A 24,327-nucleotide genomic window follows, 5' to 3' on the forward strand; every position below is an offset into this window, starting at 1 on the left:
CGTTCCTGTAGGTTCATGCTCTACAACATCCGCAGAGTACGACCCTGCCTCACACAGGAAGCGGCGCAGGTCCTAATCCAGGCACTTGTCATCTCCCGTCTGGATTACTGCAACTCGCTGTTGGCTGGGCTCCCTGCCTGTGCCATCAAACCCCTACAACTCATCCAGAACGCCGCAGCCCGTCTGGTGTTCAACCTTCCCAAGTTCTCTCACGTCACCCCGCTCCTCCGCTCTCTCCACTGGCTTCCAGTTGAAGCTCGCATCCGCTACAAGACCATGGTGCTTGCCTACGGAGCTGTGAGGGGAACGGCACCTCAGTACCTTCAGGCTCTGATCAGGCCCTACACCCAAACAAGGGCACTGCGTTCATCCACCTCTGGCCTGCTCGCCTCCCTACCACTGAGGAAGTACAGTTCCCGCTCAGCCCAGTCAAAACTGTTCGCTGCTCTGGCACCCCAATGGTGGAACAAACTCCCTCACGACGCCAGGACAGCGGAGTCAATCACCACCTTCCGGAGACACCTGAAACCCCACCTCTTCAAGGAATACCTAGGATAGGATAAAGCAATCCTTCTGCCCCCCCCCCCCCCTTAAAAGATTTAGATGCACTATTGTAAAGTGGTTGTTCCACTGGATGTCATTAGGTGAATGCACCAATTTGTAAGTCGCTCTGGATAAGAGCGTCTGCTAAATGACTTAAATGTAAATGTAAATGATTATTCATTACAGAAAACATGGCTTTTATTTTGAGAAAAAAACAGACATACGCTACCGGATGTAGTATCTGTTTGTTTTGACTTAACACAGCTCCACGTAGCTCTCTGAACAGGAAGCAAGAAATATGTCCAAACAGGACAGGGAGAGACGTCCCTTGTTTCAGGTGATAGCTTAATTCTGTTCAAGCAGTCCTTTACACACTCCTATATTCTCCGGACGTCTTCCTTCCCGCGAATACAATTCATTTGGTGTAAAGGACGTACAAGTAAGTATTTTCATTCATGAATGATTTTCTGGGTGAATGACAGTGTTAGGAGTTACCCAGTGATGACAGCTTAGCAATAACTAAAATCAGAAGAGTTGAATGAATGTTTACTTGTTTACTGCCGCTATAAGCTGTATAATGGACTTAAGACTTTAGTGGCTGATGACTTATTACAGACAGGATTGAGAGAGTCAAGCATAACATAGCAGTCCAATGACATTTTATAACTGACTGATTATGCTGATGTGTCTCCTTGATGTCAGGAAATGCACAAAAAAAAAGGCCAGGAATCAGTCATATTGCAGATAATGTTCAATGCAACTACAGTGTAATCTGATATTAGGGACACTGGCAGTGTTCAAGAGGATCTAAACCGTAATGTCTCATGGGTAAATTGTGACTGACGGATCTACAAATAATAATGAGTAGTTATTTATGATGTAAAGTTATAAATAGGTTTGTAGATTGGTCACTCAGTCACAATTTACCCATGATACATTATGCTTTTTATCCTCTCGAACACAGCCTCTCTCTACTGCACCAATGTAATCTTTTCATCCTCTATATCCTGGTCAAACAGGTGCACTGAATGGTGACGTGGGACTGGGTGGGGTGGGGGACTGAAATTGAATAGTCAAACCGCATACCTCTTTAAAAAATCCTAGCTTGTCAAGCCCTCCAGGTTTTATGGGTTGCTCTCTTAGACAAAAGGTAACCTGGGCTGTTCCTGAAATACTATTACAGTCTAATGAAAGTTTGATCAAATCAAAGTTTATTGGTTGTGTACACAGTTTGTGTTACAGCACAAACAAAAATATAAACGCAACATGCAACAATTTCAAAGATTTTACTGAGTTACAGTTCATATAAGGAAATCAGTCAATTTAAATAAATTCATTAGACCCGAATCTATGGATTTTCCATGACTGGGCAGGGGTTCCGCCATAGGTGGGCCTTGAAGGGCATAGGCCCAGCACTTGGCAGCCAGGCCAACCCACTGGGGAGCCAGGCCCAGCCAATCATGAGTTTTTCCCATGAAAGGGCTTTGTTACAGACAGAAATACTCCTCTGTCTGTAATACCAACACTTTACGTTGGGTTTATATTTTTGTTCAGTGTAGCTCCTAACAATGCATTAAAATGTCAAACAATTCAAATGTATGGGAAAAAATACAAGAAATTAAGAATGGTGGGTCAAATCTGATTTAGCAAGCCAAATAGCACTGTAGCATTAATCAAATGCAATCTACACATATGTACACCGGTAGAAATTACACAAGATAAGCAGGGAACATAAACTCTTAAGGGTTTGTTCATTCCTATAATCACACCATGAGTTGTTCATCATAAAACATGCTCCTCTGCATTTGTTTTCCCTTAGGAATTCAATAAGGTAGATCTGAGCACGTCTCTAGTAGATTGCTGTGTCCACTAATGTTGTTGTCATGTGTGTTGCTGTTGTGTGATGTGTTCTGTCTTTGTAAGGCAGGCATTCAGGATGGCACAGAAGGTCCTGGTTACTGGGGGAGGAGGCTACATCGGCAGCCACTGTGTGGTGGAACTGATTGACGCAGGATTCTGCCCTGTGGTCATAGATAACTTCAGCAATGCTGTCCGAGGTAAGTGTCCTTAGTTTGCCCGGCGTAACTTTGAGAGTGAAAGTGATGTAACGCACGTTGTCTGTTTGACAGTTACTGTTTGTTTTGGGTGAGAACAGTTACAGTAAAGGTGTGTTTCTGTGTGTGTGTGCACATGCATGTGTGTTGATCATTGTTCCACATCCTGATGTTTTATGGAGGAGAAGGAGATGTCCCTGAGAGCCTGCGGAGGATAGAGAAGATCCTGAACACCAGCATTGAGTTCCATGAGCTGGACCTGCTGGACCGCCCAGGCTTGGAGAAGCTTTTCAAACAGGTTAGAAACTACACTCATCCCTGCTGAACAGTGTTCCAATGCATTTACTTTAACTAGGCACCAGAGTTTTACTCTTCAGGTCATGTGGTCCGTGACAGCTCCTGGTCCTATGATGAGTTTTGCTCAAGACATCACTCACCTTTGTCTTTATTAAGTGTTTATTTGTTTGTCTCTGTCTTAATGTCTTAACAGCATTCATTCAGTGCTGTAATGCATTTTGCTGGTCTGAAAGCGGTGGGTGAGTCAGTTGATCAGCCATTGAGGTACTATCAGGTTAACCTCACTGCAACCATGAACTTGCTTGAGGTAAGTTAGAACACCTCAATCTCAGCTTGCCTTGCATCATTTAATGTGACCTATTCTGTAATGGCTGCTTTCCGAGAACTGCTACCTAAGTGCATGGGTGCCGGTGTGTATTGATTTTATAACTTTGTAGCACTGTTCTTGTGTCTTACTTTATGACTAGCTACTAATGTTTACATGTTGCTTGCAATAATCTCAACCAACCTCGGGATGTTAGTCTGTATGCTGAAGCGTGTGTGCTTTAGATTGCTGTCTCAACGGCTGCTGTCCGTGTGTGTGTGTCGTGTGTGCATCTGCATGTCTCCCAGATGATGCAGACTCATGGCGTGCACAATCTGGTCTTCAGCAGCTCAGCCACGGTGTATGGAGACCCCCAGCGGCTTCCCATAGACGAACAGCACCCTGTTGGGGGGTGCACCAACCCCTACGGCAAGACCAAGTACTTCATAGAGGAAATGATTATGGACCAGTGTAAGGCAGAGAAGGTACTGTACCTACCCCAGGCTCTCTATTCTTCAACACACACCCTGACCATTGGTCACATACATCCCATGCATGATAGATGTCCTGAATAACAGTTTGTATAACAATGTGTATAATGATAATAATGCCCATACTACTTAATGTATTCCCAGGACTGGAACGCAGTGCTGCTGCGGTATTTCAACCCCATTGGGGCTCACTCCTCTGGGCTCATCGGAGAAGACCCTCAGGGCATCCCCAACAACCTGCTGCCCTATGTCGCCCAGGTACCTACAAATAATGTTTATCCACCATGAATGATGTGGTATCCCACTTCCAACTATTGCTTTTCTAATTTCTGTTCTTTTCACCGGGATGTAGTTTTGTACTCTGAACAAAAAATATTAAAGCAACGTGTAAAGTGTTGGCCCCATGTTTCATGAGCTGAAATAAAAGAACCCAGAAATGTTCCATATGCACAAAAAGCTTATTTCTCTCAAATGTTGTGCACAAATTAGTTTACATCCCTGTTAATGAGCATTTCTCCTTTGCCAAGATAATCAATCCACCTGACAGGTGTGGCATATCAAGAAGCTGATTAAACAGCATGATCATTACACATGTGTACGCAATGCCACAGATGTCTCAAGTTTTGAGGGAGCATGCAATTGTCATGCTGACTTCAGGAATGTCCACCAGAGCTGTTGCCAGATAATTGAATGTTCATTTCTCTACCATATTCTCTACCTGTCCAACCTCGTTTTAGAGAATTTGGCAGTACATCCAACCGGCCTCACAACCGCAGACCACGTGTATGGCGTCGTGTTTTGCGAGTGGTTTGCTGATGTCAAGGTTGTGAACAGAGTGCCCCATGGTATCGGGGGTTATGGTATGGGCAGGCATAAGCTACGGACAACAAACACAGTGCATTTTATCAATGGCAATTTGAATGCACAGAGATACCATGACGAGATCCTGAGGCCCATTGTGAGGCCCATTTCTTTTAAGGTATCGGTGACCAACAGATGCATATCTGTATTCCCAGTCATGTGAAATCCATAGATTAGGGGCTAATGAATTGAATTAAATTGACTGATTTCCTTATGAACTGTAACTCGGTAAAATCTTTGAAATTGTTGCATGTTGCATTTTTATATTTTTGTTGAGTATAATTGACTTAACTTTAGGTGCTGTGGCTCTCTCTTCTCTAACCCAGGTTGCCATTGGGAGAAGAAAACACCTCAATGTGTTTGGGAATGACTACGACACTATTGATGGAACAGGTAATGATGACTGACTTTATGCTTAAAGAAAAAAATAGGTTTGATTGACATTGAATTTTATTCAATGCTGTTTTAAATCAATCAGTCATAACCTTGTCTGATGGTAAATGTCAAATCATATTTATTTTACAGAAATGCATCCAATTATGAATAATCCTTCTTCTCTTTAGGGGTGCGAGATTACATCCATGTTGTGGATTTGGCCAAAGGACACATAGCTGCTCTCAAGAAACTGAAGGACAATTGTGGATGCAAAGTACAGTATATAGGCTGGTTTACCTGACCCCACTGTTGCATGTTTCATGTGTCCTGTCTTTCCTCATTCATTCACAATTGCTCTTTTCTCATCCATTGTCTTATAGAAACGTGACATTTTCCCCTTATCTCCCTCTAGGTGTATAACTTAGGAACAGGAACAGGTTACTCTGTGCTCCAGATGGTAAAGGCTATGGAGAAGGCCTCAGGGATAGAGGTGAGTGACTTAACCCTCTTTTAAAAACTTCAGAGCCTTCATCCATCAGTATTCCTGTATATTATATTTATTACTTCTTAATTACCTTGAATGGAATCCTTTTTAGGTCTTCATGTGTAGAAAGCAGCTACTTCAAGCGGTACCTGTCTGACCGCTAATTTCAGACCAAACAGTTTCATGTGGGGGTGGTTGTACTGTTGTGATTGTCTTTGCCACAGATCATGTACCTGATTGCCCCCCGACGAGGAGGAGATGTAGCGTCCTGCTATGCTGACCCCTGTCTGGCTGAGAAAGAGCTGGGCTGGAAAGCTGACTTCAACCTGGAGAGAATGTGTAAGTAAACCTTTATTGAACTACCTACCACTTACTGTTACTCTGAGTTTATACATCATTTGTCAACACACCATGACAGCCCCAGTCCTCAGCACAATGCACAATCCTGATTCCATAGAGCATAATGTATAATAATAATACGGGGCGTCAGGTAGCCTAGCTGTTTAGAGCGTTGGGCCAGTAACCGAAAAGTTGCTGGTTCTAATCTCCGAGCCGACTAGGTGAAAAACTGTCAATGTGCCCTTGAGCAAGGCACTTAACCCTAATTGCTCCTGTAAGTTACTCTGGATAAGATAAATTATCTTCTGCTAAATGACTAAAATGTAATAATGTCATGCCTCTGGTAATGTCTTCCAAGGTAAGGACCTGTGGCGCTGGCAGTCCAAAAACCCAACTGGATTCACCAATAACGGCCCGTCTTCATGAGATGTTCATCTCATTGAGTACCTTCTTCACTTCCTCCTAAATTACTGGGCCAAAGCACATTTTTTCTATCACATTCACACATGAAGAGACCTCAAGACAAAATGAATGATTTATATTTCATAATGATTTAATATTATGTTGTTGATTCCTTACAGCTACTTTCACTAAGATGATTCTCTAATGCTTAGATAAAAAAATGCCATGTCTTATCTCTGTTTGTCTTGTCATTTATACTATTGTCATAGACATGTTCTGTAATTATTTAATAGTTGAGTCTATAACCATAAAATGGGGAAATAAAGAAATTGTATTGTGTTTTGATTTCCTTGACCTCATTGATGACCCTGGTAAGAGTTGGTTTGTTGGGGGGGATTATTTGAAGAGTATTTTCTTGCTAATACAGGAGTAATAAAGGCCAGGTTCAAAAATGTTGTTGAACAATATTTATTTCTGTTATTTTTATTGATTATTTGTTTTAAATTTCGATTTATCAGGGGGCGCTACAGCACCATACTTCCTGCGGCTATGGGATAGACTATGTGTTTGAAACAAATAATCTGTTCAAATTGTGTTTTAAACAAAAACGAGGAGGATCAGGTATTTTAGGAATGTTACTATTTCAATACTTTCCCATTTCAAGGCCGAAAAAGGCGAGTATAGTCTCTAAAAGGGGCACTTGTACTTTAAGTGGCTCCTTGGCCCTCGGGCGCTCAGTTAAACACCCACGTCAGCACTGCCGTTTTTTCTCGGTCTATAAACGGGTTTCGGTCTTTAGGGCTGAGCAGGAAGTGGAGCGAATGTGTACCCCGAACCAGTAAAAGAAGGAGTAAAATTGCCAACTAAAAAAAAAAAAAAATGGCAATGGTGACAGAGATGGGGGCATATCGGGCAACGGGCGAACCAAATCACCTGTGAGTATCGATACCTTTGTCGTGGGTAGAGCATTGGCAGAAGCAGGGAGCGCGGGTAAGCAGTCTAGCCTATAGGGCGTAAGCGGGTCCTGCGGACATCGCTCGCCTGAGGAAAATGCACTAGGTTCCGCAGCACGGAAATTCTCCTCGCTGCTCGCAGCCTACTGAGCTCTGGAGTTTGGGCATGAAAGGGGTGATCAATGGATCCAAAATCGGGTGTGAAGGTGATGCGGTCCGTTGGCACCTGGGATATAACTATGATTCGTATTTGTTTGTGCTTGATCGAATGAAGTCTACCATAATATCTCTGTTTTACTGTAATTCCATTGTGCGGGAGCTGTAAGTGGGCGTCTCTCCTGCGCTCGCGCACAGGCACTGAAGCTACCCGATTTTATTTCGATGCGCTGTAGTAGCCTATTATTGTTCACAGTAATTTTAAGATATGGATGCGTAAATGCTTTTGAATTAAATGGTATATTGATTTATATATATTGGGGGGAATTAGTTCGTTGATTTATAGGGTATCCACTCCAACCGGGCGTTAAGTGGGCGCAGTGCTGCATGCAGCTCTTCGTGTATTCCATTTATTTATTACGAAATGCTGATATTTTTTAAAATCGTTATCAGCTAATTAGATATAAGTAATTAGGGATAAATACATGGCTAAACGAGAAAATTTTGACATGGTTTTAAATAACCAAAACCTCCAATAAATCCACAAAGCAAATATACCCTCTGTGTATGAGCGCAGCACACATTCATAATCTCTCATTACTGTCATTTTCTATTTGTGAAGAGTTTTCTGGTGAGGGTTTATATTCTCCTGTGGGATGGTTGCAGGGTTTCGTTACCCGATGGTGTCAGTGAGTCGGGTGTAGCCCCTCAGATAATAAAGCGCTTGATTGACGGCTGAGGCAACCACTCACGGTGCAGGTTGGGGACTAGTAGGCTGACTCTCTGAAGAGTTGGATCAATGGCGTATATAAACCCTGGATTGTAAATTTATGTATTGGCCATTGAGAGGCTTTGAAGCCATGAGTCGGCCATATTGGCACTCCCTAGTAGGCTAGTCCTCCATAGGAATGAATGGAATACTGCAGTATTTCAATTAAATATTTCAAAGACTTAAATACATGTACTTTTGTCCATCTTATTTTTGCTGTGGTGGGGACAGTAACATTAGTAATCTAAAAAAATATAATACTTAAATACATTTTTTAATAATATCGTTTACAGTTATTTTATTTGTATGTTTAGCTCATATAATAGAGTTTAAAAGTATGGATTAAAATTAATGTTGCAAAAATGAATGTGGACATTAATAAAGTCATTATTATAGCTTTCAAATATTTTTTACAACGTGGGGGAGTGCCAAGATAGAGGCACAGTGGCTTCAACACAGCGCCCCACTAGTCATCTAGTGTTTATATAAATCACTGAGTTGGATTGGCTCCACCTAGAAATCAAAAGGCAGTCAGTGATGGTTACACAAGAGGATGAAAATTGCACATTTTGGGGTGTATAATTGTTTTCATAAATAATTAATTGAATTCACTTTTATTTCAGTTTATCTTGGTGGTGTGAATTCATATTTGCATGTTGAATGATTTTACAATCCATATCATGTGATCAGTCTCAACAATTTTCCTCTTATTATAATTTTTGTGTGACATTATATTCACCTGTCACATATGTCTGTTGTGTGTTGCAGACAGGCCCAGCGGTGGTACCATACGGACATCACAGCTGATCACCAGAGCTATCTGCTGAAGCAGTTGGATAATCAGAGGCGTCAGGAGCTGTTCTGTGACTGCAACGTTCTGGTGGAGGGCCAGCTTTTCAAGGCCCACCGCAATGTCCTTTTCGGCAGCAGCGGCTACTTCCGTATGCTGCTTTCCCATGGGGCCGATGACAACGCAGAGCCGGTCAGCACCTCCTTCGAGGTCTTTAGCCCCGACACGTTCACCGTCATCCTGGACTTCATCTACTCTGGACAGCTGGACCTCTCCAGCCACAATGTGATCGAGGTGATGTCCGCTGCCAGCTACCTGCAGATGAACAACGTCATCAGCTACTGCAAGGACTTCATCAAGTCCTCCCTGGAGATCAGTGCCAAAGAGGATGATGTCCGCTACCTCAGCTTGTCTGAGAACAGCTATCCTCAGGGGGGTAGGGAGGACAACGCCATAGACCACCAAGCAGCCACCTCCATCAGCCCTCCCTCTGCCCTCTGGACCCACGACAGCTCCAGGCCCCAGTCCTCCAGGTACCTGGTGAAGGAGTTGGACCTGGATGCTGCAGTTCTAAAGCAGGATCTCAGTTCCCCTCCGCCCAGCCAGCAGCACAGCCCTGAGGTGGAGGTGTTGCCGGATGCAGAGGAGCCCCAGTTTGCCCGGCCTCGTGCGGAGCGCAGACGGAAAGGGGCTGGCAAGAGGAAACCCTACTGCATGCGCTCCTCAACAGATGAGGCCCTGGCCATACAAGAGGCCCGGTCACAAACGGCACAGAAGGCAGATGAACTGTATGCCACTCTACCTACCATTGTGGGTGTTGTGGGACTCTTTAACAAAGGTGAGTGCGGTGATATTATTATTGACCCTTATTAATTATTAGGTTCTTAGGGTTAACACAGGTTCTAATTAATGTCCCCCTAATCTCACTTTAGACCCTAACCCCTCCATGCGCTTCAAGTGCCCGTTCTGCACTCACACGGTCAAGAGGAAGGCAGACCTGAAGAGGCACCTGCGCTGTCACACGGGCGAGCGGCCGTATCCCTGCCAGGCCTGCAACAAACGCTTCACCCGCCTGGAGCACCTTCGCAGCCATTTCGAGACGGTGAGTCATCTAGGGCTAAAACATGGTGGGCAGATTTACAAGTGTAGACATTCTATTAGTGTTTTTCCTGTAGAATTTCTCAATTTGTTTCCCTGATTGATGCTCTACAGATCCATCAGGCCAGGAAGCTGGTGTGCAGGAAGTGTAAGCGTCAGGTGACAGAGCAGAGTGGGCGGGTAGTGTGTGAGGGCTTGCGGCGCTACCGAATGTGTACTGAGTGCATCCAGGAGACGGGCTGTGAGGATCTGCCTATCGATGGCCTGGAGGGGGCTAGCGAGGAGCCTACCCTGCTGCTGGGGGTGGACGGGGAGGAGGAGGATGGAGACACACAGAGGAGTTGGCTGGTAACCGATGATGACGACCTGGCAGAAGACTCAGGAGCTGACCTTATCATACAGGAAGTGGAAGACAGCGATGAGGAGCTTCAGTGAAAATGTGTGTGTGTGTGTGTGTGTGTGTGTGTGTGTGTGTGTGTGTGTGTGTGTGTGTGTGTGTGTGTGTGTGTGTGTGTGTGTGTGTTTGCTTGACTGGGCACTTTTGTGTATAAGTGTCTGTGATATTTCTCAACGTTTATTGTCAGTGATTATATATAAGCATCCACATTTTGAATGACTATTCATTGGAGAAAGTTATGTTGAATAATCAGTGTTTATAACTGTAAATATTAGAATTTGTAATATAATAGACTGCTTTTATTCTCAACGAGACGTTTTCAAGCTTGTATTTTCAGTTTAATATGAAAAGAAAAAGTGTTTGATATTCAATGTACAATGTATAATGTTACCATTTTGTTTGTCAGCTTTCATCTTTCTTTGCATCAAGAATATTAACACTTATTTCGAGCCAAATACTCTTCACAACTTTGATGTTAGTGAGGATTTTAAGGGACGTCAAAGGGAAGTCAATGGTGTTTATATATGTTTGCCAATGCCTTTCATGTTAAGTCAACTACAGTGGACAGTGTTTGCACGTTTTTGTGTAGAGAATGTTTTACTCTGTTAATTGTTTACTATTAATTGTTTGTTTTTATTTACAAATGAATTACTACACATTATTTTGACCATGATTATTATTGATGTATCATTCATGTTTATTTATTATCTTTTCTACTTATTTTACACACATAAAATGTATATTTTTATAAGAATTCCAAGTTGACTTTGTTTGATTGATTCATCAGGAAATGTCTTTCAAGTTAAGTTTGATTATCTATGGTGGGGTCTAGGGCCATATTGCGGCTGTTCTTTGCTCACAAATGGTTTATAATGTTGTAAACCATTTGAACCAAAGTCAAAATAAAGGTTATGAGATAGAATAAAACATTAAAGTTAAAGACACTACAGTCAGTCACATTCATGATGTAACTTCACTTTCCAATATCATTTTCAAAACATTTTGAGGTGTTTCAAGTCAACTTTACACCTGGTGCAAATGTAGGCTATATCTGGGCTGGTCAGTAGGTGGCGGTAATGTACTACTTTTTTTGTGGAGTAGAGGACCAGCAGAAGAAATTGTTGTATGTTGAGGCAGTGAAGAAAGTACAGTAGGATGGGTCAAGGGGGAGGAATCCTGAGAGTATACGAGATTTGACTTCAGAAGAGTTACAGGGTGTGTTGAGTGGTGGTGTCCCGTCCTCCCAGGCCGTTGGCATGGTGCAGGAGCAGATAGGATCAAAGTAGTGGAATGGGGTAGTGGGTTTTTAATGAGTGTAGGTGTTAACTGTAGAGAATAACCTGGGTGTATGAGATGTTACTGCAGAAGACTTAATGGGGTGGTGTTTTGAAATTTTAGGAAATAGTGGTACATAGGGGTAGGGTTAGTTGGTGGTGCATTTTTTTCCTAAGAACAGGAATAATGAAGATAATTTAACGTAGGTAGGCCGTGGCTGGCCTCACACTTCAGTACAGTAGGTGGCGGTGTATGCACCTTAACGTTGGATGCTATCTGCCAACCCAATCCCAAAGAAGAAGAAGAAATTTACGTCACTGCTAAGGCTGGACGAACATGGCGGCTGTCATGAGATTTGTCAACCGAAGCACCTTTGGTTCTAGAATGGGTCATCAATGTTTATTCTTCAGTTGTTCAGCAGCAGTGGCGAAATCAGTAAGTCCGTGTGTTTTCTTTCTTCAACATCTCTCCAGTGCAGTGGCTTTTTTTTTTAAATACATTTTTTATTTGATTAAACAAGTGCCTGTTATTAGCCTAACTTAGCTAGCTAAGGTTACTAGAGTACTAGCTAACTTTTGGTTAAAATTAATGCTAAGGACCGCTTTTAAAATGTGTGTGAAATACTATATTTTGGTATAACGAGCAATGCCATAGTCATAATGGTGTGTGTGTGTGTGTGTGTGTGTGTGTGTGTGTGTGTGTGTGTGTGTGTGTGTGTGTGTGTGTGTGTGTGTGTGTGTGTGTGTGTGTGTGTGTGTTTACTTGTAGTTAGCTACGTGTACTGTCTCACACATACCTCTGTTGTTGACAGGTTCAGGTTGGTGCATCTGCAGGGAAGGCTCTCCCAGAGAGGGTAAAGATAGTGGAGGTTGGACCCAGAGATGGTCTTCAGAATGAAAAGGTATAGTAGTATTCCACTTCATTAGGATTTTATGCTTTTTTTTCTGAGTCCACCGGTGAATTACATCTTTTTGGTGGTGCATTGAATTGAGCAGGTGTGGCTGAGTGGGTGTCGCTCAAACTCATGAGGAACCAGGAAGTATTTTTACAGTTCTGGGGAACTGTGTCAAAAGTCACCTGTTGCAGATGTTATTGTCATAACTCATGTCTCTCTCCTGCTGTCCCTGTCAGACTCTTGTCCCTACTGAAGTTAAGATTCACCTGATTGACATGCTCTCAGAGGCGGGTCTTCCTGTCATTGAAGCCACAAGCTTTGTCTCTCCAAAATGGGTCCCACAGGTGAGCTTACTGGAGTGTTTTGTTTACTCAACAACATGTCCTTTCACATTGTATATTCCAGATCATCACTGAATATCGGTGTCCATGTGACTACCATAATTTGCTTTACAGATGTTTATTATGGATACTGTATTCATTCAATTATGAAAATAGTTGCAATTGTATAATTTGTGATGTGTCCTGTCCCTCCTGATTGACAGATGGCCGACCAGGTAGAGGTGATGAAGGGGATCAACAGACGGCCTGGTGTGTCCTATCCCGTACTGACCCCCAACCTCAAGGGCTTCCAGGCAGCTGTACATACCTCTGATTGGCTCCATGCACATGTTACTGTGCTTACTGTGTCACCTCAACATCAAATAGACACATAACAGAAACACAGAGATGTTTGAGTAACTCATGTAACTCAGTAACTTAATAATTCCATCAAAGCTAATTATTAAACCATTGTAAGCAATGTGGTATTTTTTGACTGTAGGTATTGAGCAAGTATGTTGCTGGTTATTGTCTCAGGTGAAGGCAGGAGCAGCAGAGGTGGCCATATTTGGGGCAGCCTCTGAGCTGTTTAGTAAGAAGAACATCAACTGCTCTGTGGATGAGAGCCTGCAGCGCTTTGAGGAGGTCACCAAAGCAGCCAAAGAGGCCGGTGTGCGAGTCAGAGGGTAAGATTGACAGACAGACATAGGGAGAGGCAGAGGAAGAAAATGGTAGCGGTTGTGATTTTCAATGGGAAAGTCTTTAAAATGCTGTAGGGTTGTTAACAGTTCTCTAAGACGTCAGGTTGTTTGACTCCAGGGCATCAGTCTCACCGCCTTGCTCTGTTCCCTCAGGTATGTGTCATGTGTGCTGGGATGCCCATATGAGGGCCAGGTGTCACCAGACAAAGTGGCTCAGGTGAGTTCCTCTGACTCAGACCAAGCCCAGCATTCTATTACTTGTCACTGAGAACGGTCTCTTCATTTTCCCTCACTTATACTCCAAATAGATTTTATTAACAGTGTCATAGAGGTTTAAACCTGCTTGAAGATTTCACCTGTTGCTTTCTCTAATGCAGGTAGCCAAGCGTCTGTATTCCATGGGTTGCTATGAGATCTCTCTGGGCGACACCATAGGTGTGGGCACACCGGGCGGCATGACTGAGATGCTGGAGGCAGTGAGCAGGGAGGTGCCTGTTGACGCCTTGGCAGTCCACTGCCATGACACCTATGGTCAGGCTCTGGCCAACATCCTTATCGCCCTGCAGGTACTGCACAGTAAGACCTGAAACTGAGTGCAATATAGAGGACTCCTCTGATTTGGTGTATAAAAAGTACTGCAATACTTCTGGCATACATTTGATGAAGATGCTGTTTATTTTTGCAGATGGGCATCAGTGTTGTGGACTCGTCCGTGGCTGGCCTGGGCGGGTGTCCATATGCACAAGGGGCTTCTGGGAATGTGGCCACAGAGGATGTGGTGTACATGCTGCATGGACTCGGCATTCAGACAGTGAGAATTCACCTCTTCCCTCTCTTTCTTTATCAGTCTCCCTCTTTCACTTCCTCCCTCAGTCCAATAGAGTCTGGCAATCTGTTACGAGAAAATGTTCTACTTCCTGTGTATTGAAAAATGAATTGTCTTCAGTGTTTACTTTTAACACAACACGTTTGATCTGGAGGAGTCCCAGTTCTCTTTATAAACTGGTCAGTACACATGTAAAGTTCCCTGTTTCAGTGTGTGACTCTGTTGTCCTCCTTCTCCCTCTGTCTCAGGGAGTGGACCTGCCCAAGCTGATGGATGCTGGAGCGTTCATCTGTAGTTCCCTGAACAGAAAGACTAGCTCTAAAGTGGCCCAGGCAACCTGCAAACTCTGAACCTGGCTCCACGAAGGCCTATAAGAGGGATGTCACGAATGATACCTACAGACATTGCCAGAAGGCATTACCAAGGCAAAGCACACACACACACCTGTGCCACTTAGATGTAATATACTTTGATTTAGCTGTAGGTAAAAACGGTTGTAAGAATTGTGTGTGTTCCGTTATTTGATATAAGTAAAGTACCTTTCTTATAAATGAAAACATCAAAATAGTTGGAAAGCCTTGCTCAAGTGGTGCCTTCTCATTCTTGTCATGTCCTCCATACACCTGGTGCCTTGTTGTCCTCTCCCTCTGTGTGTTACATGATCATTGCTAATGCACAAACGGTTTATTCAGAGTAAATTATGCTGTTGAATATGTATCTCATACCAAACTTAAATCAACAGAAAGTTAAATGAAGGGATTATTGACACTTATTGTTTATTGACCATTTGGGTGTACAAACAGCCTTGTCCTTATTTGTCAATCTTCATGTTCAGCCAGCTGTTGGAACTGTGGCTAAGGATGGGTAATGGCAGTATATTGCAGTAGGTATCTAAAACAGACCTTGATGTTTGTAGAGTGGAATAGAAACCAGATCTATTGATGAGAATCAACAAATTGATTTCTATTATGAGACAGGGAGTCACAGGATTTAGCCATTGTGTTGTCATGTTTGTTATTGTCATCTTCCAAATCTTACGACTATCCTTACTTGAAAACCACTTGGGATTTGCAAACCTACCATATTAGGGCAGTAAAGTCCGTCATTCCAGCAGTTGGAATAGAATTTTAATGTTTTCGTCTGTTTAATTCTTGGTTTTGGTGTGTCTCATTGTGAATGTAAATATTTATTGTAAAAGGTTGCACTACTGAAATGATGCTGTTAGAAAAGGTTATCACAAATCTAAGGAACCTAAATTCTTTGCTGTATTTAAATAAATAAAATACTTACTCTTTAATGAATGTGTTATGCATATTTAATCGAACAAATGGCATAACCCTGTGCATTTACACAGCCAGTGTCTGTGACACAGCTACGGAAGTGTAGCTGAAATATCTACCAGCATGACACTGCCTACCCAACCAGGACATAGAGATGAATCACCTAGAGTTCTGGTGAGTTTATAACACTAGACTAGTTGAGGAATCCACATTGGGGCGGCAGGTAGCCTAGTGGTTAGAGCGTTGGGCGATCTAGGTTGCTAGATCGAATCCCCGAGCTGACAAGGTAAAAATCTGTCGTTCTGCCCCTGAACAAGGCAGTTAAACTAGGCTGTCATTGTAAATAAGAATTTGACTTGCCTAGTTAAATAAAGGTAAAAACATATATATAATTATTCACTCATGGCACTTCAAAACCAATCAAAGGTGGTACCATTGAGATACTTGTAAACCATAGGACGTACTGTACAGGAGTCCAATCTGATTCTTCTAAAGACTTCAGTGTTCAGTGTTACAGCGTGATAGAAATGTAAAGGCAATGTTCCCGCGTTAGCGGAGACTACATTCACCGTAAACGCTGCATATGTCAGCTCAGTCGAAAATTTAGATCACGCGATACTGATTGAATGGAACCCTAACCGACATCTCAGTGGTGGGAGGTAATGGTTGAGTCATGTTCTGAGAGGTTGGGATTTTGCACTTAATGTAAAGCAAGAGATACAGAACAAACAGGCAGTGTTTGTCTTCCACACCTAGTAGTAAACGACAGAGAACCTGACGGAGAAGCTGGACCTGCTATACTGAGATTCCTTTAGCTTGCTTACACTTCAGAGTCCCAGAGAAACATTCAAATAAAATGTTGTCCTTTCCTGGTTGATACGTATGAGCCAACAATGACGTGGACATAAACATCAGAGAAATTCTGACTTCTAAATTAAAATGAACCCTAAAGCAATGGTATGCCAAAAACCAAGATTGTGTTGGGAACATCTATTCACTCTGTGCATGTGTGTACATTAATTAATTAAACATCCTGTATAACAGGACGTCATTGCCCTGTGCTGCTGGCTTGGTCCTGTATGTCACGTGGGGCTGTTTTAAGGTCCTGATTAGATATGTTCTGATCTAGTCACTCAGGCTAAGTCAGACAGAAATGGGGCCAAATATCTAATATTTCTGAATACCGAGTTACCTGAAGAGTAACTGTCCAGATAAAGTGAAACAGGAACGGGAATTAAGTCCACTACTGTAATATGAATGATGCCAAAGTAAAATAAATGTTAATATTTTATTTATACAAAATAATGTACAAAACAGAAGTTTGAAGCTGATAGTGAAGGTTCTGTTCATGACAATGTGAGGCTATCAGGTGTCCACACCATTGTTCACTGAGAAACACTGTTTTGTCCACTTTTCTCTGTAGTCAGATGTTGTGCTCCAACTTTCCAAGATGCCAGCATTTAGTGGACTTGATAAATTAAACAGCAGCATTCCTTGTCTCTCATTTGAATCAACATAGGCCTTGGATGAGGAACGTTTGTGTACAAGCATGTACAAACACAGACAATCTGTTGTGGCATTACAACATAAATATGAGAGGAACCATGCAGATGTAGGACCTGAGCCAGATGTAGGACCCGAGCCAGATGTAGGCTCAGAGGACCTGAGCCCTAGGACCATGCCTCAGGACTACCTGGCATGTTGACTCCTTGCTGTCCCCAGTCCACCTGGCCGTGCTGCTGCTCCAGTTTCAACTGTTCTGCTATGGAACCCTGACCTGTTCACCGGACGTGCTACCTGTCCCAGACCTGCTGTTTTCAACTCTCTAGAGACAGCAGGAGCGGTAGAGATACTCTTAATGATCGGCTATGAAAAGCCAACTGACATTTACTCCTGAGGTGCTGACTTGCTGCACCCTCGACAACTACTGTGATTATTATTTGACCATGCTAGTAATTTATGAACATTTGAACATCTTGGCCATGTGCTGTTATAATCTCCACCCGGCACAGCCAGAAGAGAACTGGCCACCCCTCATTGCCTGGTTCCTCTCTAGGTTTCTTCCTAGGTTTTTGGCCTTTCTAGGGAGTTTTTCCTAGCCACCGTGCATCTACACCTGCATTGCTTGCTGTTTGGGGTTTTAGGCTGGGTTTCTGTACAGCACTTTGAGATATCAGCTGATGTAAGAAGGGCTATATATATACATTTGATTTGAAATTTGATTTGATGTAGTCTTGTAATAGAGTAAAACAATTTAAAAAGTGATTAAATGATAGAGGAGCTTCTATTAGAATGCATGCTTTAAATAAAACCAAATAAATGATTAATTATGTTGGTGCACAATTGCCAAGTAGTGGTAAGCCACTGTCCAGTTTAGACTAATCTTGCACCAACACTGTCAAAGCAAAGATATTTGTTATCATTCTGTTGTCTCATATTGAAGTCATAAAACAGAGAGTATACAAATATCTTTGAGGCAAGTAACAACACATTTCAGTAATTAATAAGCAAACCTCTGAAATGCATTTTCTTTCTAGTAGTCCCTGTTTCTATAGCGCCTTAGCACACCTCCAAAGTATTGGTGATGTGGGTGAATACACGCCTCCGTGTGTCTTGAATACATGCTTGTCACTCTGACAAAATAGTTCCCTATGAGCATTTCACCCTATATTCCCTCAAATATTTTTGGCACAGAGCAAATTTCAGGTCTGCTGAGCTCAAACTTGACCGTTGTGAAAATTCTGTGCAACTTCCAGCGCGCGTTTAATGTGAACGCTGAGGCTGTACCCACTTCAAGTTACCGGTTCAGACGGTGGTCAAAAGGGCTATTGTGGCTATTTGATCATAATGTAGGCCTACCAGAGTGGCCAACCATAAATAAACAATGGAGAAAATGCGTCTCATAACATTTTAACATTGAAATAGCTGTTCTGTCATTCACCCTACAGTAACAGCCAATGTGGGATGTTCAATGTAGCCTACATTCCATGAGACTTAAAAAAAAACATGCAGGGCTTGACATTACCTTGTCCTTCAGACAAGGAGGTGACTGAAAAGGTTATTGTATTGTTTGATGTAAGAAACCACTTTACAAAATAACATGCAGTATTATTCCCATAACACTATTTCAGAGAATCAGACAAATGATGTTACCCTCTGCTGCCTATTGGCTACTTAGTTTAGTCAAACCTGTCTCAAAATACAACACTGCCCATTTAAGACAACAAAAAAAAGCTCATACTCGAATCACATTTTCAAAGACATTTACACATTTTGTGCTCTTGTATGAAGCAATCACTCCCCCATTGCTGACTATACATTATTTATAACTGGGCTAATAACTCACTAACTAGCAAAGGATATGAACAAAATGTGCACATGTGGCTACATACAGCTCTCACTTTGATAAATAAAAAAGTGCATCTACTCACGACCGCTCATGCTGTAAACACAGTCAAGTTCAAAGCGAATGGCACAAATCCCTATATGGCAATGATCAATTTGCATTTATAAACTGGGTGGTTCGAGCCCTGAATGCTGACTGGCTGAAAGATATGGTATATCAGACCGTTCTAATTACATTGGTAACCAGTTTATAATAGCAATAAGGCACTTTGGGGGGTTGTGGTATATGGCAAATATATCACGGCTAAGGACTGTGTCTAGGCACTCCGCATTGCGTCGTGCAGAGAACAGCCCTTCTTATGCACGCTGTATAGTGGCCATAAACCACACCCCAGCGGGACTAATTTCTTAAATAGGCCTACTGCAGCTCTGATTGGTTATGCCGCACCGGTCTGTGTAGAGTACGGTCTGAGTCGTGCGTGTCAATGCAATAGTTCTTGCATAGTTAATTTCGTTTCGCTATGTTGCATTGAAAGGGAAACGTTGATAGTGAAGGGAAATGGGTTGGAAGGGCTGGTTATTCAGTCTGGAAGTAAGAGTTTAGTTGTATAAAATGGAATGTGGCTCACGACAGGGTTGTCTAGCCCCAGGGTCATGGACATCAATACAAAGCCTTGCTCCATGGCAGTATAGGGCAGTAATAGCTAGGGCAGTAGAGACTTTGAGAAAAGTCTGTCTCTCATACAAAGTCTTACAGGAGGACCAGGCTTGACAGGCTTGACCAATGAGATGAGGCCTGGCTCCATAGGCCTCCATGTTTGGTTCAGTCTTGGGATAGAGTGGACATCCACTCTAGGACAGGTTAGGGGCAGACGCATGCATGTGAGCCGGTAAGGTGGCTTGTAGGTGGCCTGGAAACTGGGGCTTTAAGGATTGTTTCTCCAGCCGAGACATAGGTAGAGTGCTGCAGGCGCTGCAGGAATTATCCTTGTCGTACCGTTCATGCAAGGCCAAGGTGCGCTCTCTTCTCTTCATCTTTTGTGCCATGCGAGCGACGCCCTTGGAGACGAGGTAGATGATCTCACAGACGTTGAGCACGATGCAGAGGGCCGAGGCGCCCACCATGAAGTAGGTGAAGACCTTCTTCTCTGTGGGGTGGCCGATGTAGCAGTCCACCTGATTGGGGCAGGGGCTGACCTCACACTTGACCAGCCTGGGCAGGTAGAAGCTGTCATAGATTTTGTGGAGGATGTAGAGGAAGGAGATCTCGATGCCTGTCTTGACGAAGAGGCTGAGCAGGTAGGTCCACCAGAGGCCGCCGTGCTTTTTGCCTGTGTTCTCGTACAGCTTGGCCTTGTTGCCATGCTTGGCGTGGTACTTCCGCTCACGTTCATCGCGATACGCCACATGCATCACCACCATCAAGGAGGGGCAGGTGACGAAGATGAGCTGCAGGGCCCACAGGCGGATGTGGGAGATGGGGAAGTAGTGGTCGTAGCAGACGTTAGCACAGCCGGGCTGCTTGGTGTTGCAGTCAAAGTCCTTCTGCTCATCGCCCCACACGCGTTCTGCCGCCACCACGTACACCATTACCCTGAACACAAACACCACAGAGAGCCAGATACGGCCGAACGCAGTGGAGTACTTATTCACCCCACTTAGGAGGGCTTGGAAGGTCTTCCAATCCATGATTGGGGCTGGATGTTGACAGCCCCCTTTTAGAATGAGCTTTCTTTAGTTTGAGTACTATGGATTACTGGAGCAACCTGAGTAGATAAAAGAGAAGATGGGGGAGAGAGGCATCAATATAACCTGGATCATGGTATGAATTAATTTCACAATCTTCACAAACACTTGAAGATTGTTGGGTGTAGGGCTATTACTTTGATGTGCCTTTTATAGGAACCAGAAGTATAATATCTATTTTTTGAGAAATTGACTTGAATGCACTGGCATTTTGTTTCCCCTTTTCAATAGATTTGTCATTAGTTTACTTCCACATATCCCACATGTTGACATGCATATAAAGTTAACTTTATCAACAAAGATCACTTTTTATCCTTGTAATCTTTACCTGAGGAGGTTTACACAACCAAAAGGTTTACACACAGGTACAGCGCATTCGGAAAGTATTCAGACCTTTTGAATTTTTCCACATTTTGTTGCAGCCTTATTCTAAAATGTATTAAACCCCCCCCCCCCCTTCAATCTACACACAATACCCCATAATGACAAAGCAAAAACAGGTTTTTATAAATGTTTGCACATTTATAAAAAAATATTTAAAAAAATATCACATTTATATAAGTATTTAGACCCTTTACTCTGTACTTTGTTGAAGCACTTTTGGCAGCGATTACAGCATCGAGTCTTCTTGGGTATGACGCTACAAGCTTGGCACACCTGTATTTGGGGAGTTTCTCCCATTCTTCTCTGCAGATCTTCTCAAGTTCTGTCAGGTTAGATGGGGGGGGGGGGGCGTCACTGCACAGCTATTTTCAGGTCTTTCCGGAGATGTTCGATCGGGTTCAAGACCGGGCTCTGGCTGGGCCACTTAAGGACATTGAGATTTGTCCTGAAGCCACTCCTGCGTTGTCTTGGCTGTGTGCTTAGGGACGTTGTCCTGTTGGAAGGTGAACCTTCGCCCCAGTCTGAGGTCCTGAGCACTCTGGAGCAGGTTTTCATCAAGGATCTCTCTGTACTTTGTTCCATTCATCTTTCCCTTGATCCTGAATAGTCTCCCAGTCCCTGCCGCTGAAAAACTGCCACCACCATGCTTCACTGTAGGGATGGTGCCAGGTTTCTTCCAGACATGACGCTTGGCATTCAGGCCAAAGAGTTCAATCTCGGTGTCATCAGACCAGAGAATCTTGTTTCTCATGTTCTGAGAGTCTTTAGGTGCCTTTTGGCAAATTCCAAGCGGGCTGTCATGTGCCTTTTACTGAGGAGTGGCTTCCGTCTAGCCACTCTACCATAAAGGTCTGATTGGTGGAGTGCTGCAGAGATGGTTGACCTTCTGGAAGGTTCTCCCATCTCCACAGAGGAACTCTGGAGCTCTGTCAGAGTGACCATCGGGTTCTTGGTGGACTTCAATCAAGTTGTAGAAACATCTCTAGGATGACCAATGGGAAACAGGATGCACATGAGCTCAAATTCGAGTCTCATAGCAAAGGGTCTGAATACTTACAGGACCAGTCAAAAGTTTGGACACACCTACTCATTCCAGGGATTTTCTTTATTTGTACTATTTTCTACATTGTAGAATAATAGTGAATACATAAAAACGAATCAAAATATATTTTATATTTGTTTAAAACTTTTGGGGTTACTACATGATTCCATATGTGTCATTTCATAGCTGTGATGTCGTCACTATTATTCTACAATGTAAGAAAACCCCTGGAATGAGTAGGTGTGTCCAAACCTTTGACTGGTACTGTATGTAAATAAGGTATTTATTTGTAATACATTTGCAAACATTTCTAAAAACCTGTTTTGTCATTATGGGGTATTTAATTTAATACATTTTAGAATAAGGCTGTAACGTAACAAAATGTGGAAAAGGTAAAGGTGTCTGAATACTTTGTGGCAATTGATCAATTCGAATTTTGGGGGGGAAATTACAATTGGGCAAGGTGGGAATGCAAATGAAGGCATATGCTGCTATAGTAGGTCTTCGTTGAACTTGCTTTACCAAACACTGACCTAGCTATAACAGTTGGGATGTCTGTGATATTGGATAAGTATGATTTTCCTAATAAATCAGATGTTTACTGTTTGGCTGTACAGGGAAGGACATCAGTGCCCATCATCTTTCTCTATTTTTTCTTTGTTCCCCTCATTGCTCATGCCTGCTTAGAAATGTAACATATAAAGCCAATGTGAACTGTTCAAACATTATCCCCAAAAAAGGAATGGATACAGTTCAACGTACAGGCAACATGGTTCTTCATCAAACTAGCTTTTTTTACTCATAACCTCTTCTATTGCGCATTTTCAGGTGGCTGAGTATACACTTTTATGATACGTTGGTACAATGTACGGTAAATCTCCGAATTTTGTCAAACAACGTAAATGGAATAGGTGACGCATGTCAAAACGTAGGCTACAATTCAACATCAACGCAATAAAACAATACAAATGCCTACACCCCATGCTCAACTCATTCACACACCAAAATTAAGTAACAGATTACATTTAAAAAATAGATAGCCTACATTCCACTTACTTAACAAATGTTAATCCGTTGTTTGTGCTTTTGTTCATAAATCACTTTTCTTTTTCTGTAGATTTATCTTGGGCTAATTCGTTTTACGCGGAGATTTAGCCCGCTCTACAGGTAGAACGTCGTTGTCTTGAGTAATGGGTCTTTGGAGTATGCCTGTGGGTGGGGGAAAAAAATTCTTGTAGCTTTAGGATTAACAGATTTTTTTTCGCTGGAATACACAACTCTTCGCTCTTTTATGATCGGTCTGATGCATCCACTAATCACACTAGTTCGATAGATATCTGCCTCCTGACAGTCCAGACTGCACTTTTACAATGATAAAGAAATTGTGACTTTGTCCTTCACATGGCCTATTATATGTCAAATACAATAAAAACACATCTGGTTTGGCTAATTATCAAACTATCCTATGTTAATCCCTTAGTAGCACAAAAGCAAATAGACCCATTTTATATAGTTTACTGTGTCCATCAATTAGAGCTCAGATATTATGGTAAATGTCAGATGATTCTTAGTGACAACAATGGATTAGCCTAATAATGTTTTGGTGAAAGAACTACAATACTCAAACCGATTTAAAAAAAATTACTAACACAATAAATAATTTCCATGCACAGTCCTTTCTTCCAGTTAAAACTTGTTCCAGAAGGCCTCCAGCCCTCCACTAACGTAAGAGACCACCACACCCAGAGGTGAATAACAGTTGTTGTTGTTCTGCTGTTCCTCACACCTGATTGGTGGAAAGTATCAAAGGTTTACCTGGTGCAAGGTAACTCTATTGTGGGATGAAGAGGTGGGTCGTGGCAGTGGGTGAGAGGGAGGGGGCACTCTCAAATCATCAAGGGAATTAATCCTTTCAATTTTTTCCATAAAGGCAAAACAATTACTTATCATATTACCTGTTACTTACTGTATCTTCTGCCTGTGTGAAGCAGGATGGGAAATCTGACACCACTTGAAGCTGGGATGACACTCCTACCATTTCATTCCCTCTTCCGACAGTCCATCCACTCCTGGCTGAACCCTACATCACAGCCACTAACAACGTATATGCCTGGAATCCTTACATCACAACGCAGCAGGAGAGAGTCGTTTCGCTGTAGCACATTCAGATATCGATTTACAGACATGTTCTCTAACACTA

The 24,327-nt window shown here is 42.7% G+C and overlaps 4 protein-coding genes across 4 annotated transcripts; 3 read left to right on the forward strand and 1 right to left on the reverse strand.

Annotated features, from left to right (window-relative positions):
• Nucleotides 1-796: 796 nt before the first annotated feature.
• LOC129811549 (UDP-glucose 4-epimerase-like) lies at nt 797-6,604 on the forward strand. The gene is made up of 11 exons (XM_055862948.1): nt 797-982; nt 2,467-2,600; nt 2,780-2,895; nt 3,088-3,201; nt 3,507-3,683; nt 3,834-3,947; nt 4,877-4,943; nt 5,114-5,199; nt 5,338-5,415; nt 5,634-5,748; nt 6,107-6,604. The coding sequence occupies exons 2-11, from the start codon at nt 2,480-2,482 to the stop codon at nt 6,172-6,174; spliced, it is 1,056 nt and encodes a 351-aa protein (XP_055718923.1). The 5' UTR covers nt 797-982; nt 2,467-2,479; the 3' UTR covers nt 6,175-6,604.
• Nucleotides 6,605-6,895: 291 nt separating this feature from the next.
• On the forward strand, nt 6,896-11,067 carry zbtb8a (zinc finger and BTB domain containing 8A). Its single transcript, XM_055862949.1, has 4 exons — nt 6,896-7,085; nt 8,797-9,656; nt 9,751-9,920; nt 10,031-11,067. Exons 1-4 carry the CDS (start codon nt 7,030-7,032, stop codon nt 10,349-10,351), a joined length of 1,407 nt encoding a protein of 468 aa, XP_055718924.1. The 5' UTR covers nt 6,896-7,029; the 3' UTR covers nt 10,352-11,067.
• An 818-nt stretch (nt 11,068-11,885) lies between these two features.
• hmgcl (3-hydroxy-3-methylglutaryl-CoA lyase) lies at nt 11,886-15,627 on the forward strand. Its single transcript, XM_055862950.1, has 9 exons — nt 11,886-12,023; nt 12,400-12,489; nt 12,720-12,827; nt 13,028-13,123; nt 13,341-13,489; nt 13,658-13,721; nt 13,882-14,070; nt 14,190-14,315; nt 14,579-15,627. The coding sequence occupies exons 1-9, from the start codon at nt 11,925-11,927 to the stop codon at nt 14,678-14,680; spliced, it is 1,023 nt and encodes a 340-aa protein (XP_055718925.1). The 5' UTR covers nt 11,886-11,924; the 3' UTR covers nt 14,681-15,627.
• Nucleotides 15,628-16,935: 1,308 nt separating this feature from the next.
• Nucleotides 16,936-23,463, reverse strand: gjb3 (gap junction protein beta 3). Its single transcript, XM_055862952.1, has 2 exons — nt 23,184-23,463; nt 16,936-20,721 (listed from the first exon to the last, which is right to left on the reverse strand). Exon 2 carries the CDS (start codon nt 20,642-20,644, stop codon nt 19,808-19,810), a length of 837 nt encoding a protein of 278 aa, XP_055718927.1. The 5' UTR covers nt 20,645-20,721; nt 23,184-23,463; the 3' UTR covers nt 16,936-19,807.
• Nucleotides 23,464-24,327: the final 864 nt, after the last annotated feature.

This window comes from Salvelinus fontinalis, chromosome 15 (assembly GCF_029448725.1).
Source record: "Salvelinus fontinalis isolate EN_2023a chromosome 15, ASM2944872v1, whole genome shotgun sequence".
Lineage (NCBI taxonomy): Eukaryota > Metazoa > Chordata > Actinopteri > Salmoniformes > Salmonidae > Salvelinus > Salvelinus fontinalis.